Below are 15,735 nucleotides of genomic sequence, written 5' to 3' on the forward strand. Positions count from 1 at the left end.
GTTGCAAAACTACAACTCCCAGCATGCCCGAACAGCCTACAGGTATCAGCCTACAGCAGGGCATCGTGGGAGTTGTAGTTTTACAACAGCTGGAGGGCCGCAGGTTGAGGATGCCTGCTTCAGAGTATATTCACACAGAGGATACATATGGATTTGTCACCCAGGTTTGCATGCGGAAGCTCCGCAGGATATTACAGTCCCAGCACAATGAGTTTTATATTTTATTATTATTATTTTTTTAAATGATCGTTGGTGGTCCGACACCCGGGACCCCGGCTGATTAGCAGTTTGAGAAGGCAGCGGCGCTCCTGTGAGCGCTATGACCACCTTTCTGCTTTTCTGAGGCCAAGTGACAACACTTTCATCGATCATGTGGCCTCGAATGAGCTGCAATACCGAGCGCAGCCACTGTACAATGGACGGCGCTGTGCTTGGTAAGCACGGAGAAGGCCGCGGTGCTCACAGGAGAGGCGGTGCCTTCTCAACACAGCTGATTGGCGGGGATCCCGGGTGTCAGACCCCCCCACCGATCACATACTAATAATCTTGGAAAACCCTTTTTTAGAAATCTCATCCACACAATGTGCAGTGAGCCTGCAGTCAGCGTGTTAAGCCTGTATCTGGTTCATGCTGCGGATTTTCACCCCTTTTGTAATGTATATCCGCTGCAAATCTGCAGCCAAACGCTCATGTAATGCATCCAAATTTTGCTGTGGAAACGCTACGAAAATTCTACCCCATGTGTGGCCAGAGGATCTTTGTGCCTTGATGGGGGTCCGTCGTGTTGTAAGTCATGAGCCCACTCCTTTTTCTGAAGATATAATCATAGCATGCTCCCACCCCATAGGGACGATTTATCACTAGTATGCGCTGTCGCTTTGATCACACCTCTGGGACCCCCACTGATCCTGAGAACGAATGGCGGGCAGTGCGGGTTCACTGGTTTTTCCACCTAAACGGGGCCAGCTCCACTACCCGTTACAGTGTGTGACCAGGACACCACTGTGCAGGGAAGGCTTAGAAGGTTATGCCAAGTATATGACGGCGTATCCAAGTGCTGTTGGGCTAACTAAGAGACCCCCACAACTCTGCAAAACCGCTTAGTGGCTGTAGTCATCCTCGACCACAGGTTTGAAGGCTGTGATCAGAATGACCTCCGATCTCGACACTTGCAGCAGGATGTCACCTGTGGACTACAGTATACAAGGGTACGATCTGGAGCAAAACTACATCAAATCCACACCAAAAACGGCAAATAACACATGCAGTTCTGGGTGCGGGAACGCACTGAAATCCACATGGTAGCGATGAAGGGTCTTTCGGGTTTAAGATATTGATGAGCTATGCTCAATTGTCTGTTGCAGGATATTCCAGAAGAAATCTTGAAGAATCTTGTTGTAGAGCTCAAACAGCCCAGAATCATCCCCAGGAGGCTGGACGAGTACTCGCGGGAGGAAATCGAGGCTTTCCCTAAACTCTGGATCCCGTATGTATCGTGTAGCATCCAAAATCTTTTCCACATTAGGAAAACAAAGACTTTCCAATATATTTAGTGTCACACAGTTTTCAGGATCTCTGCTTGCTGCCAGTGACTAAAAACATTCCTGCTTGACCTACCGAAGGTTCATTTTACTGTAATGGGTACATTCTGAAAGTCAAGATCGATGTTCATTTTCAGAGGGATCCCAGGAAATCTTGGCAGATCTCATTGGCCGAAAATGGGCCTTATCAGGTTTATGTGGGGGTTCCAGTGCTTTTGACCAGAGAATATTTCTGCAGTATGCCCCAATGTAACAGACTAGTGGCAGTGTGGACAAAGTCTTAAAACCTGCCCTGATCTCGGACATTGGAGACGATGCTGCAGTTATATTCAGTCTAATCCCTTGTGCAGAAGTTACACCAGGCCCTGCTGCTTGAGGGGTCCCCAAGGCCTCTCTGCCACATAAGGCTACTTTCACACCTGCGTTCGGGACGGATCCGTCTTGTATCTGCACAGATGGACCCGCACCAATAATGCAAACGCTTGTATCCGAAGCCAAACGGAGCCAAATTGATGCATTCTGAGCGGATCCTTATCCATTCAGAATGCATTGGGGCTGAACTGATCCGTTTTGGGCCGCTTGTGAGATCCCTGAAACGGATCTCACAGGCGGACCCAGAAATGCCAGTGTGAAAGTAGCCTAAGAAGACGGAAGTATTATAAATGTCGCATGGTAGGTGAGAGGAAGGACAGTTTAGAATTTTCCATTAGGGTCCAGGAACTTCAAGTGAGCCCCTGTTCCATAGTCTGCAGCAGTGCATGGGTATATTCACACGTAGCAGTTGAGGTGCAGCCAAGACCGCTCTGGGAAATAACAATGCAGTTGCGGTTTTTACAGGTGAAACATAATAACCATAATTGCACTGAAAACCTCTGCAAAACCACTTGCATCTTTATTCTGACCTGTTACATGTGCGCTTGGCAGCTGAAGGCATCTGTGTTGGTCCCATGTTCATATGTGCCCAAATTACTGGGAATAATGATGTTTTATTATATGCAAATGAGCTTCTAGGAGCAACAGAGGCGTTACCATTGCACCTAGAGGCTCTGCTCTCTCTGCAACTGCCACTCCCTCTGCACTTGGATTGTCAGGGCCATACAGTGAAAATGTCATCATCCATGACCCTGGCAATCAAAGTGAAGAGGACGAGGCAATTGCAGAGACAGCAGAGCCTCTAGGTGTAATGGCAACGCCCCCGTTGCTCCTAGAGGCTCATTTGCATATAATAAAACCTCATTTTTCTCAGCAGTGCGGGCACATATGAACATGGGACCAACACAGATGTCTTCAGCTGCCAGTGTCATAGGGACAAATCTGCAGACAGATGCCCTATAAAGTGATGGCACATGGTTATTAGGGATAGGGGAGACTCCCCTCTGGGATCCCCACGGACCCTGAGAAGAAGGGCTACAGGGAAAATCAGTGAAAGGGATGCATTGCTACACCAGCTCTGCAGCCCCTTCATCCCAGAGGTCGGATCGTCCCCGATCATATAGTGATATTTCATCAGATTAAAAGATGGGAACGCCCCTTTAAGACGTCCAAAGCACCTCCGAGCGTCTTCTGTAAATGTGGATTTTTCACGTATTGGTTTATGCAGCGCTAAGCCGGTCCCTTTATGTCTGTCGTGTTTTTGTTCTGGCTCATTGCAAGGTATTTAACTTCTCTGAAAAGCCACCAAAGGCTCCAACGTGCGGAGCTCGGGGGTCACATTGTGCGGATAATCCAACGGAGTAAATGCAGTTTATTCCCCTTCAGATCTCCATTGTCCACGATTCCGGTCTCAGGCGTCATCTCCTTAAGATCTCTTTATATTCTCGCATTTATCCCGCTCTTTTCCTTCTGCGCCTCTGGCTCTGGGGGGGTTAAAATAGAAATGTGCCGAGCAGAATATCATCAATAGGAACTCATTTCAACCCCCTTTTTTATGGTCCTAAAAATTTCAATGTATGTCGGAGAGCTAAGCGGTGAAAGAATGCTTTGAAGTGAGATGGAAATGACTGGGTCTGCGTGTGCTCCTCCTGTCGTCTCGCTGTACCGTGAAGAAAGTGGAGCCCATTGTCACCCGTCTAATGGACTATTAGTCAAGCTTCAGCTTCACAGTACGTCCAGACTCCTTGGCCTGTCACGGGGAGGCTCGGGGTATAATTTGAGCTTGTTTGCACATTTTGGTATATTTGTGAGATCCATGTTTGCATGTGGTTGGACTTTTAGGCACGTCTAAGGGTTTTCCACTGAAACCTTTAGGTCTATGTTCACACGGCGTCTTTTATGAATGGAAATTTGGTGCGGATTCCATGCCAAAAATTCACTTACAGGCGCACGTATTCTTCCTCCCACTGTTCTCCATGTTAGGTCACGGTTTACACCACGGCCATGCCAAGAAAGGACATGAATCCATTGAGAACAGTGGCAGCTGGACTCTGCCCGGCGGGTTTTTGGTGCGGAATACGCTCCATATTCTGACTGCAAAAGGCGTGTAAATGAGGCCTTATTGTATATTCTCTACTACTCCCAGGGATACACTATCGCTCTCCATTAAACATGAAACACCCCATGCACACACTTAAAGGGGTTATCCCATCTTAGACAATGGGGGCATATCGCTAGGATATGCCCCCATTGTCTGATAGGTGCGGGTCCCACCTCTTGGACCCACACCTACAAGGAGAACGGAGCCGGGGAGAGTTGTGGCTGGAGGACCCCGGGTTTCCCAGGATCCGTCCACCACCAGACGCAGCTCCCCGCCTCTCCCATTGAAGTGAATGGGAGCGCACCGCGCATGTGCGGCCACCACTCTCATTCATTTCTATGGGGCCGACGGAAATAGCCGAGCCAGTGCTCGGCTATTTTCAGCGGCTCCATAGAAATGAATGGAGGGCGGCTGCGCATGCGCATTGCGCCCTCCTCCACTTTCTCCGCTCCGTTCTCCTTGTAGGTGCGGGTCCCAGCGGTGGGACCCGCACCTATCAGACAATGGGGGCATATCCTAGCGATATGCCCCCATTGTCTAAGATGGGATAACCCCTTTAAGGGAGTTCTAGTGACTAGACCCAAAACAATCACTTTTTTAAGAGAATATCTTTGGTATGGTCTCTTCGGTGGAGGTTCAAACCCCTGAAGCACCCACAATCCGCTAAATGAAGGAGCTCGTTCACTGCCTTGCCCGACACATAGACTACAACTCCACTCTGGTCACTTGCATGAGGTTCTTGATTGAGGTTATCTGCACCACCCGACACGGCCTTCCTCATGCTGCAGTGATGAGGTCGAGACACTCAGGCTGGTGCCACTACCTGTTCATTCGGCGGACCAGAGGGGTCTTATTCTAGAGCAGTGTGCATTTATGGTGCTCTAGAATAGAAGAGCGGCCGGGAACAGGACGGCGGCGGCAAGATCAAAGGGAAACCTGGTGACCCAATCAAGACTGCGGAACCTCTTTGCAGTCAGCCTGGGAACCTAGAAAAAGATCCCATGGTTGTCCGTGCACAAAACCTGCTTTTTAGGGTGCACGTGACCGTGTCCATATTGCAGTCCACAAACCACGGATCTGCAAACTACGGACACCTCCCATGTGCAGTCTGCATGTTTCTCACTGCTATCACTAGAAAGGACTATTCTCCTCCGCAACGCAGACAAGACTAAGACATGTTCCATAATTTGCAGAATGGACATACGAACAGCGCACGGATGACACAAACCTCTGGCATTCTATCTCCAGAACGGGATCCCCTGTTGGAGTGCTGAAAATAGCGGAGCGCTGGCTTGGCTACCTCCAGCAGTCCCGCAGAAGTGAATGGAGTGGTGGCCACACTCGCTTGGCTATTTTCGGAACTCCCATAGAAAAGAATGGAGAGCACGCCACGTAGGCTCTCAATCACTTTTGTGAGCCCGCGCCTATCTGATCATTGGAAGCATATCCTAGCGATATGCTATCGATGACTACGATGAGACACCATCGTTAATGAACTGATATTAACAGGTTATTCAGTGTCAAACATAAATGGCATAAAATATTAACAAAAAAAAAGCTGAAAATTGCTTTGTACTCAACACAATTTTTTTTTTTAATGTAAATCATAATTTCTGTGTGTTTTTAAACGGATAGATTGTAACAGAGCTGCGGCTGTGACAAAAATCTAAAAAGAGACAAACCATGTGGGTATTAAGGGGTTAATCACCAGGCAGATACAGGGTGGTGTAATATGATGAAATATCTGTATTTTTCAGCATTGCAGACGCCGTCGGCTCCATGTTAGTAATTCCCAGATGCAAACGGCTAAACCTTTCAGGTCTCGGGCAAGTTCTCTTTAAGGGATTTCTCCAGTCTCCTCTGTGCATCATCCATGATGAGACCCGCCAGTCACCCCAGACGATGAGAAGAAGCCTCTCCGAGACTGACAACCAGCCTCTAACATTAGAGGGAACAGGCGAGAGGCGATTACTGTCATTTGGCTCGAAGAGCCCTAATTATGTCATTTCCATTCTCCGAGGCTTCCCACAAGTGGTTTTACAGCTGTAAATTAGAGAGGGCAACGCTCCTTGTGTCTGGATTAGAAGGAGAGCGGTCCCGGCCGTCTGCTGGCCAGAAACTTTGAAGGCTTCGCCCCCCCTCCCAATGTAATGACCCAGAACCAGATGTAGAAGCTGAAACCGTGATTATTATTTTATTGCCAGGTAATCCCCTTGGGCAATATGTACTGTGACTGAGCAGGAAGAGAGATGCGGCGCCGTATAGAAAGGCAACAGCGCGCGTAACGCATAAGGTCTTGTTCACACAGCAGTTTTTTGATCAGTTATTGGGAGCCAAAACCAGGTGCGAGTCAAAAACACAGAGCAGGTGCAGATCTTGTCATTATACCTGATCTCTGAGTAGCCTCCACTCCTGGTTTTGGCTCACAAAAACTGATGGAAATAACTGAGTGTGAACAAGGCCTAATACACATTATATTATCATCTGCCTCAGAGAGTGGATCCCGCTATAAAGGATTGTGCAGTAGCAGCCATCATCTGAATGGGCACCACGTAATACCACATTTATCCTGTAGTGGCCACTACAAAAATGTGTTGTACATGAGGGCATGCAGCACACAAGCGATCTCGGGATCGATTGATCAATCCTTCTTTGGAGTGGTTGATCAATTGCTCTTGGGACCCATTGGCTAAGGCTACTTTCACACTTGCGGCAGAGTGATCCAGCAAGCGGTTCCATCGCTGGACCTGCCTACCGAATCCGGCAAAACGTATGCCAACTGATGGCATTTGTAAGACTGATCAGGATCCTGATCAGTCTTAAAAATGCCTGATCAGTCAGAAAAATGCATTGAAATGCCGGTGTCATCCGGCAAAACGGATCCGGCATTTGTTTTTTGTTTTTTCACCTTTTTTTTCTGGTCTGCGTAGAAGGACGGATGCGGCATTCCGGTATTTTGAATGCCGGATACGGCACTAATACATTCCTATGGAAAAAAATGCCAGATCTGGCATTCAGGCAAGTCTTCTGTTTTTTGGGCCGGAGATAAAACCGTACCACGCTGCCTGATCAGTCAAAAAGACTGAACTGAAGACATCCTGATGCATCCTGAACGGATTTCTCTCTATTCAGAATGCATGGGGATATACCTGATCAGTTCTTTTCCGGATTTGAACCCCTAGGACAGAACTCTATGCCGGAAAAGAAAAACGCAAGTGTGAAAGTACTCTAACTGATTGAACCCTCTTGAGATACATCTACCAATTGATCTAACCCTCTTGAGACTGATCGATCACTCTTGGAACCGGTTGATCAATCTCTTTTAGGAAGGGCTGACAGGTTGGTCGACAGCTCTTGGGACGGAACCAACCGGTCGATCTTAGATCAAGTGATCAGTCAGATCAACCAGTGACTAAAAAGAATCAAATATGTCCTTGGTGCACACGTTACTAATCCTGCAGCCAGATTCCTCAGGCTAGGTCATCAATATCAGATCAGTGGGGGTCTGACTCCTGACAACCTCACAGATCAGCTGTGAGCGCTGCAGCCTCTTCCTAGGCCGGTGACGTCACATTCATTGGTCACATGGTCTGTGTGCAGCTCAGTCCTGTTCAAGTGAATGGGGCTGAGCTGCAATACCAAGCACAGCCACTATACAATGTACGGTGCTGTGCTTGGTGACCTGCGAGGAGGCCTCTTAAAACAGATAATCAAAGGGGTTCTTGAGAATCAGACCCCCACCAATCTGATACTGATGACCTATCCTAAGGGGTTATCCAAGGCTATAAACTGCCCCCCCCCCCCCAATATGCCACGCCCCTGACACTGATTCTACTTACCTGGCTCCCGGCGACGCTCCTGGTCCCCGTACCGCCGCTGCTGTTTCTCCCCGTGCATGGATGAAAACATCCGATGTCGGGGGGAGCAGCCAATGGCGGACAGAAACGAGCCTTCCTAGCACCGTGGGTGACGCTAGGGAGTCTCGTTTCCGTCCCTGAATGCCATTGGATGCGCCTCCCGACACCGGGAGAAGCAGCAGCAGCGGCGGTACGGGGATACTTACCCGGCGCGGGGAGCCGGGTAAGTATATTCTTTGTGAGGGGCCCGGCATATGGGGGGCAGTTTAGGTCCTTAGCTTAAGGTCCTATATACACATAGGGTGGGCCCAAGGGACTTCAGTCTGACGCTGATGGCAGCATTACAACCTGCAAGTTGGCCTTAAGTGCAACGGGCAACACTACATTTGCACAGCCACAAGTCGCCCTGTAGCCCTAGCATTATGGGAGTCTTCTACATTTCCTGCTACTTCATTCCACGGTCTTGTAGCCGGAATCCCCAATTGCCGGCCTGGAGGAATGCTCATGTCACAAGTAGAGGTCTCCAAACAAAAGTGCCCCCGAGCCTGTAGAGAATTGCCCTGTGTAGACATGCTGCGGTCATTGTCATCGTCCCGTCTGGGGAATCACCGCTTACATGATGGCGGTTTTTACACCGGGCTCCATGTTTGTTTTCTCACCGGCTATGTTTGCATTCAGCGCTGGTGACCGTAGGGCTCGTTGTCATCACCACTGATTAGGTTGGTTATGGGACAGGGTCATGGGTTACTGGTTATATTGATGAGCTGTCTGTTCTTGTATTAACGACCATGTATAGAAGTCTACACCCTGTTCCAAATTATTATGCAAATTTATATTTTTCTCATTTACCTAAATAATTGATGTAAATAATTTTCATGTTATCAACTATTAAGAGTACGATTCAAATTTTATTGAACAAACCTAATGATAACAGGATTTTTTTTAAACATAAAAAACGTACAATGCACTGCTCCAAATTATTACGCACAGTAAGTTTCAAAACACTTTATAGGTTGTAAAGAACTGAAAATTGTCATTTGTTGTGTTTGCTAAATATATTTAGTGAAATCAAAAGCTATTTCAATCAAACTTTTAACAACATTTTAACTTTTTAAAGGGAACCTGTCACCTCCAACAAACATCCCAAGTCGGCAGCAGTACCTGAATAGCCAGCAGCGTGTTTGTAATGATCATTTTTTTCTTGCAGGCCGATCAAGCAAAAGCTGTAAAAACGTTCTTTAATCCCCTGCCGGCACAGCGCATCTCTAGTCAGGCTTGAAGTCACGGAGGCAGCGGCCTGCTTGCTTCAAGTCGCGGTAACCGCGTTCCCTTCCCTGCCCCTTCGCTGTGACTGACAGCCGGCAGTTCGGCAAAGGCAGCTGAACTCTCGTGCATAAGCGCCGTCAGTCACAGCGAAGGGGGTGTGGTTACCGTGCCAGGTTCCCTTTAACCCCTTAAGGACACAGCCATATTTCACCTTACGGACCAGGCCATTTTTTGGAAATCTGACCAGTGTCACTTTATGTGTGAATAACTTTAAAACACTTTTATATATCCAGGCCATCCTGATATTGTTTTTTCGTCACATATTATACTTATATTATGCTTCATGACACTGGTAAAATGGAGTAAAATTTTTTTTTTTTTTTATAAAAAAAATACCAAATTTAGCAAAAATGTTGAAAAGTTTCAATTTCTCTACTTCTATAATACATAGTAATACCTCCAAAAATAGTTATTACTTTACATTCCCCATATGTCTACTTCATGTTTGGATCATTTTGGGAATGACATTTTATTTTTGGGGGACGTTAGAAGTTTAGAAGCAAATCTTGAAATTTGTCAGAAAAGTTCTAAAACCCACTTTTTCAGGACCAGTTCAGGACTGAACTCACTTTGTGAGGCTTACATAAAAGAAACCACCCAAAAATGACCCAATTTTACAGACTACACCCCTCAAGGTATTCAAAACTGATTTTACAAACTTTAACTCTTTAGGTGTTCCACAAGAATTTATGGAAAATAGAGCTAAAATTTCCATTTGAATAAATTTTTTCCAGTTACAAAGCAAGGGTTAACAGCCAAACAAAACTCAATATTTATGGCCCTGATTGTGTAACTAACAGAAACACCCCATATGTAGTCGTAAACTGCTGTACGGGCACACGGCAGGGCGCAGAAGGAAAGGAATGACATACGGTTTTTGGAAGGCAGATTTTGCTGGACTGGTTTTTTGACACCATGTCCCATTTGAAGCCCCCCCCTGATGCACCCCTAGAGTAGAAACTCCAAAAAAGTGACCCCATTTTGGAAACTACGGGATAGGGTGGCAGTATTGTTGGTACTATTTTAGAGAACATATGATTTTTGGTTGCTCTATATTACATTTTTTGTGAGGCAAGGTAACAAGAAATAGCTGTTTTGGCACCGTTTTTATTTTTTGTTATTTACAACATTCATCTGACAGGTTAGATCATGTGGTATTTTTATAGAGCAGGGTATTACAGACGCGGAGATACCTAATATGTCTACTTTTTTTTATTTATGTACGTTTTACACAATTATTTCATTTTTGAAACAAAAAGAAATCACGTTTTAGTGTCTCCATAGTCCGAGAGCCATTGTTTTTTCAGTTTTTGGGCGATTATCTTGGGTAGGGTATGATTTTTGCGGGATGAGATGACTGGCACTATTTTGGGGTGCGTATGATTTTTTTTGATCGCTTGCTATTACACTTTTTGTGATGTAAGGTGACAAAAAATGCCTTTTTTTTTACACCGTTTTTATTTTTTACGGTATTCACCTGAGGGGTTAGGTCATGTGATATTTTTATAGAGCAGGTTATTACGGACGTGGCGATACCTAATACGTGTAGTGCATATTTTTTTTTATTTTTTAATCAGTGATAAATGTGTGTTTTTTATTTTCACTTTTTTTTTAAAACTTTTTTTTGACCCAGACACACTTGGTTCTTGAAGATCCAGTGGGTCTAATGTCTGTATAATACAGTACAGTGCACTATATAGTGTACTGTACTGTATTTTCACTTTATAAAGTCTGATCAAACTTCTGCCTTTAGCAGAAGTCTGATCAGCACCACGGACAGCCTCTGATCAGCACCATGGACAGCCGGAAGCCTGTGAAGGCACCCGATTGCCATGGTAACCATCACTCGCTGCCACAACAGTGCAGCGGGTGATAGGGAGGGGGGCCACCTCCCTCTCCCATCAGGGGCTGAAAAGGCACAGCAGCCCCCGATGGGAGAGGGAGGGAGCTCCCTCCCTGTTAACTCCTTCCATACAGCGGTCCCTACGGACCACGGCATTGAAGGGGTTAAACGGCTTACAGTCATGTGAAAAAATTAGGACACCCTTTGAAAGCATGTGGTTTTTTGTAACATTTTTAATAAATGGTTATTTCATCTCCGTTTCAACAATACAGAGAGATTAAAGTAATCCAACTAAACAAAGAAAACTGAAGAAAAGTCTTTTCAAGATCTTCTGTAAATGTCATTCTACAAAAATGCCTATTCTAACTGAGGAAAAAGATAGGACACCCTTGCCCCTAATAGCGAGTGTTACCTCCTTTGGCTGAAATAACTGCAGTGAGACGGTTCTTGTAGCCATCTACCAGTCTTCGACATCGGTCTGAGGAAATTTTACCCCACTCCTCAATGCAGAACTTTTTCAGCTGTGAGATGTTTGAGGGGTTTCTTGCACGTACAGCCCTTTTCAAGTCACCCCACAGCATCTCAATGGGATTCAAATCTGGACTTTGACTTGGCCATTCCAGGACTCTCCATTTCTTCTTTTTCAGCCAATCTTTGGTTGATTTACTAGTATGTTTTGGGTCATTGTCATGTTGCATGGTCCAGTTCCGCTTCAGCTTTAATTTTCTAACTGATGGTCTCACATGTTCTTCAAGCACCTTCTGATACACAGTAGAATTCATCGTGGATTCTATGATGGTGAGCTGACCAGGTCCTGCTGCAGCAAAGCAGCCCCAAACCATGACACTTCCACCTCCATGCTTCACAGTTGGTATGAGGTTCTTTTCTTGGAATGCTGTGTTTGGTTTACGCCAAACATGTCCTCTGCTGTTGTGTCCAAATAATTCAATTTTGGACTCATCTGTCCAAAGAACATTATTCCAGAAGTCCTGGTCTTTGTCAACTTTATCTCTGGCAAATGTCAGTCTGGCCTCGATGTTTCTCTTGGAAAGCAAAGGTTTCCTCCTTGCACACCTCCCATGCAAGTTAAACTTGTACAGTCTCTTTCTGATTGTTGAGGCATGTACTTCTACATCAACAGTAGCCAGAGCCTGCTGTAGTTCTCGAGATGACACTTTAGGGTTTTTGGAGACCTCTTTTAGCATCTTGCGGTCTGCTCTTGGGGTGAACTTGCTGGGGCGACCAGTCCTGGGCATGTTGGCAGTTGTTTTGAAAGCCCTCCACTTGTAGACTATCTTCCGGACAGTGGAATGGCTGATTTCAAAATCTTTTGAGATCTTTTTAAATCCCTTCCCAGACTCATAGGCTGCTACAATCTTTTTTCTGAAGTCCTCTGACAGCTCTTTTGCTCTCACCATGGTGCTCACTCTCACTTCAACAGTCAGGAGCACACCAAACTAAATGTCTGAGGTTTAAATAGGGCAAGCCTCATTCAACATGCAGAGTAACGATCTACTAATTATGTGCACCTGGTGTGAGATCTGAGCCAATTTAAGAGGGAATACATGTGAGGGTGTCCTATCTTTTTCCTCAGTTAGAATAGGCATTTTTGTAGAATGACATTTACAGAAGATCTTGAAAAGACTTTTCTTCAGTTTTCTTTGTTTAGTTGGATTACTTTAATCTCTCTGTATTGTTGAAACGGAGATGAAATAACCATTTATTAAAAATGTTACAAAAAACCACATGCTTTCAAAGGGTGTCCTAATTTTTTCACATGACTGTACATCACAGCACAGATGTCAGGCGTTTCAAGCAGAGTGTCAGCAATTGATAACCGCTCAGCCATCCTGAAAATGAGAGGGGGCGGGCGGGATGATGGACCAGCTCTCTTCCCATGATTCCGGCCCAAAACATGACTCCACCACAGCCTTGCTGACATCGCAGCCTTGTTGGAACAGGGTGGTCGTTCACCAACCATCCACTACTCCATCCATCTGGACCACCCAGGGTTGCACAGCACTCATTGGTGAACAGGACTGTTTGAAAATTAGTCTTCATGTATTTTTCTGCCCAATGCAGCCGTTTCTGCTTGTGAGCGTTGGTTAGTGGTGGCCGAATAGAAGGTTTATGCACAGTTGCAAGAATCTGGAGGACTCTACACCTTGATGTCCGTTGGACTCCAGAAGCACCAGCAGGCTTCAAATATCGGTTTGCTGCTATGTAATGGTATTTTAGCAGCTGCTCTCTTGATCCGATGCATGGATCTGGCAGAAATCTTCCTCGATGTGCCTTTATGTGCACGAACCCGTCTGTGCTCTGAATCAGCCACAAATCTTATAATAGTGCGATGATCACACTTAAGTTTTGTGAAATATCTAATGTTCTCATACCTTGTCCAAGGCATTGAACTATTTCACTCTTTTCGGCAGCAGAGAGATCCTTATTCTTCCCCATATTGCTTGAAAATGGCGCTCTACTTAATAATCTGGAACACCCATTTAGTAGTTTTTCCTTAAATTGGGCTCAACTGCCAATCTAATTATCACAGGTGTCGGAGATTGTTTTAAGTGATCAAAAGAGCCCTGAGACACAATGCTGTCCATGAGTTAAACTGAAAAAACAAATATTTAATCTTTGTGGCCCTTAAATAGAATTTGCATAATCATTTGGAACAGGGTAACATACGCTCTGTCTAACCAGTACGTGGGATTACATGGCAGCCATGAGCAACTGTGCAATACATGGTCACTTAAGTCAGAGCCGCTCTTTGCAGAGGCAGTCCACCTTAACTAATAGTGGAAGGTCTCACGAAGGTGAACCCCTCCTGTAATTAGTAAATTTTACTGAGAGAACCTGATACTGGTGATACCATAGGTCTGTGTTGCCAATGAACTGGCCTTCCTTCCACTTTAATGGACTTAAGGTACCTTTCGTACCAGTCCAAACAACTGTTTGAAAGCAAGGCAGGTTTATAGGTGGTTGTCCGGTTTCCGATATTGATAGCCTATCAGGCTAGGTCATCAATATCAGATCGGCGGGGCTCCGACTTCCGTCACCACCTCTGATCAGCTGTTTTGAAGAGAATGTAGTGCTCCTAGCAGCTCGGCGTCCCCTTCATTGTTTACCTGCTCGCCTTCGGCATAGTTCAGTGGAATTACAGCTCCTCCATCCCATTGGAGCAGTTTTAGTTAAACTTCGTCCCATTCACGTGAATGGGATGGAGGAGCTGTAATTCCACTGAACGCCGCTGCAATGTGCCAGAAACTGCACATCCTCTTTTATCATTTTGTGTGTCCTATTGTAGAAAGTGCAAATGGATGAGGCTTCTTCTGCAACCAGTTGTCTTACAGCCAGACTGAGAATATTGAGAAGGAGGGGACACGACTGATTTCCTGGGGCGCAGAGAAGATTTATTTTGTGTATTTTTCAGTTTTAGGCTATTTTCACACCACAGCATGCAGCGATTTGTGTCCGGACAGTTCTCTAAATGTCTGCCGGAATCTCGTTTAGATCTCCGCCGGACCCATGGGGCTGGCGGACATTCTGGCTGGATCCGGAGAATTTTCGGCAGGCTGTTCTCTGCCAAAACACTTTACCGGAATTCAAACCGGAGATGTGAAAGTAGCCTTAGTTGTAATATGAGATAACATAGGAGCAATGGAAAGGAGGAGATGAAGGAAGGAATTGCTGGGATATTTTTTTATTGTTGTACATTTTCTATGTTTAGTGGTACTTTAATACCTGTTCGGTATTAATGACCTATTCTCTGAATATTGGTGGGGGCTCTAACACCCAGCACCTCCACCGATCAGCTGGAAGCTGAAAATTCATGGGGTGAATCAGCCTGCCCTTCAATACATTTCAGTCTATGGAGGGAGGAGATAACAGGCATCAGCAGCCGCTTATCTTGAGAGTAAAAGTTGAAAAAATGTAAAAAAATGTTTTATCTTCTCTTATATGACCTGTTTTGTCAGATTGTCAGCGTACATCGCCATATCTGATGTCTTTCCACCACATGTAGAGTATCTGCTCTTTTTTTCTGTGTATCTACCATGCTAAAATAAAATTGAAATCAGTCAAATCTCTTCTTATTTTGCAGATCCACAGACTACCTGCCCCAATAACTCCTTATCAAAGGAACACCAGGACACATTACCATCAACAAGACCTGTCAAGATTTTTTTATGTTTTATATGGATGTTGCATTTTGCAGGACAATAAATCCACTTCGCAACAAGGTTTATGTGATGTTGCCTTTAACCATTTGCACACTGTCATGAGTAACGTTAGTAAATTAAAATCTTGCCTACGTGTTCAGGTGACTTTTGAGAATAAGCTGCCATATGAGTATACAGTCTTCTGACTCTGACATAAATCCATGGAGGAGGAGGAGGAGGACACAGAAGATCAGAGTGTGGAGACAGGGTAAAGCACCCGAGGAGAGCAGGCTGTAGCTAGATGGAAGCACACACAAGGTATTTTGCAGAGGAAGAATCGCACAGGCTGTGCAATTCATCCAGCAGGTATTATTGGGAGGGACCCCACCCCACATGAGAAAATTCTGAAATCAGGAGCAGATTGTAAACTGAATGTCAGGGGGTATGAGAATGAAGATTGCAGATTTACAAATTTTCTTTTTCCTCAAGGTAATTATGATCACATAATTATCCTTTACAAAGCGCCCTCATGATT

General features: G+C 45.4%; 1 protein-coding gene across 1 annotated transcript in view; it reads left to right on the top strand.

The window, feature by feature from the left end:
• The window catches only part of MRPL13 (mitochondrial ribosomal protein L13), a 51,027-nt gene extending 35,745 nt beyond the window's left edge, over positions 1–15,282 (top strand). The window contains exons 6-7 of the mRNA XM_040431999.1: positions 1,365–1,486; positions 15,143–15,282. Coding sequence (XP_040287933.1) covers positions 1,365–1,486; positions 15,143–15,167 — 147 coding nt within the window. The 3' untranslated portion in view covers positions 15,168–15,282. The remainder of the gene's footprint in view (positions 1–1,364; positions 1,487–15,142) is intronic.
• The last annotated feature ends 453 nt before the right edge of the window (positions 15,283–15,735 follow it).

This window comes from Bufo bufo, chromosome 5 (genome assembly GCF_905171765.1).
Source record: "Bufo bufo chromosome 5, aBufBuf1.1, whole genome shotgun sequence".
NCBI classification, from domain to species: domain Eukaryota; kingdom Metazoa; phylum Chordata; class Amphibia; order Anura; family Bufonidae; genus Bufo; species Bufo bufo.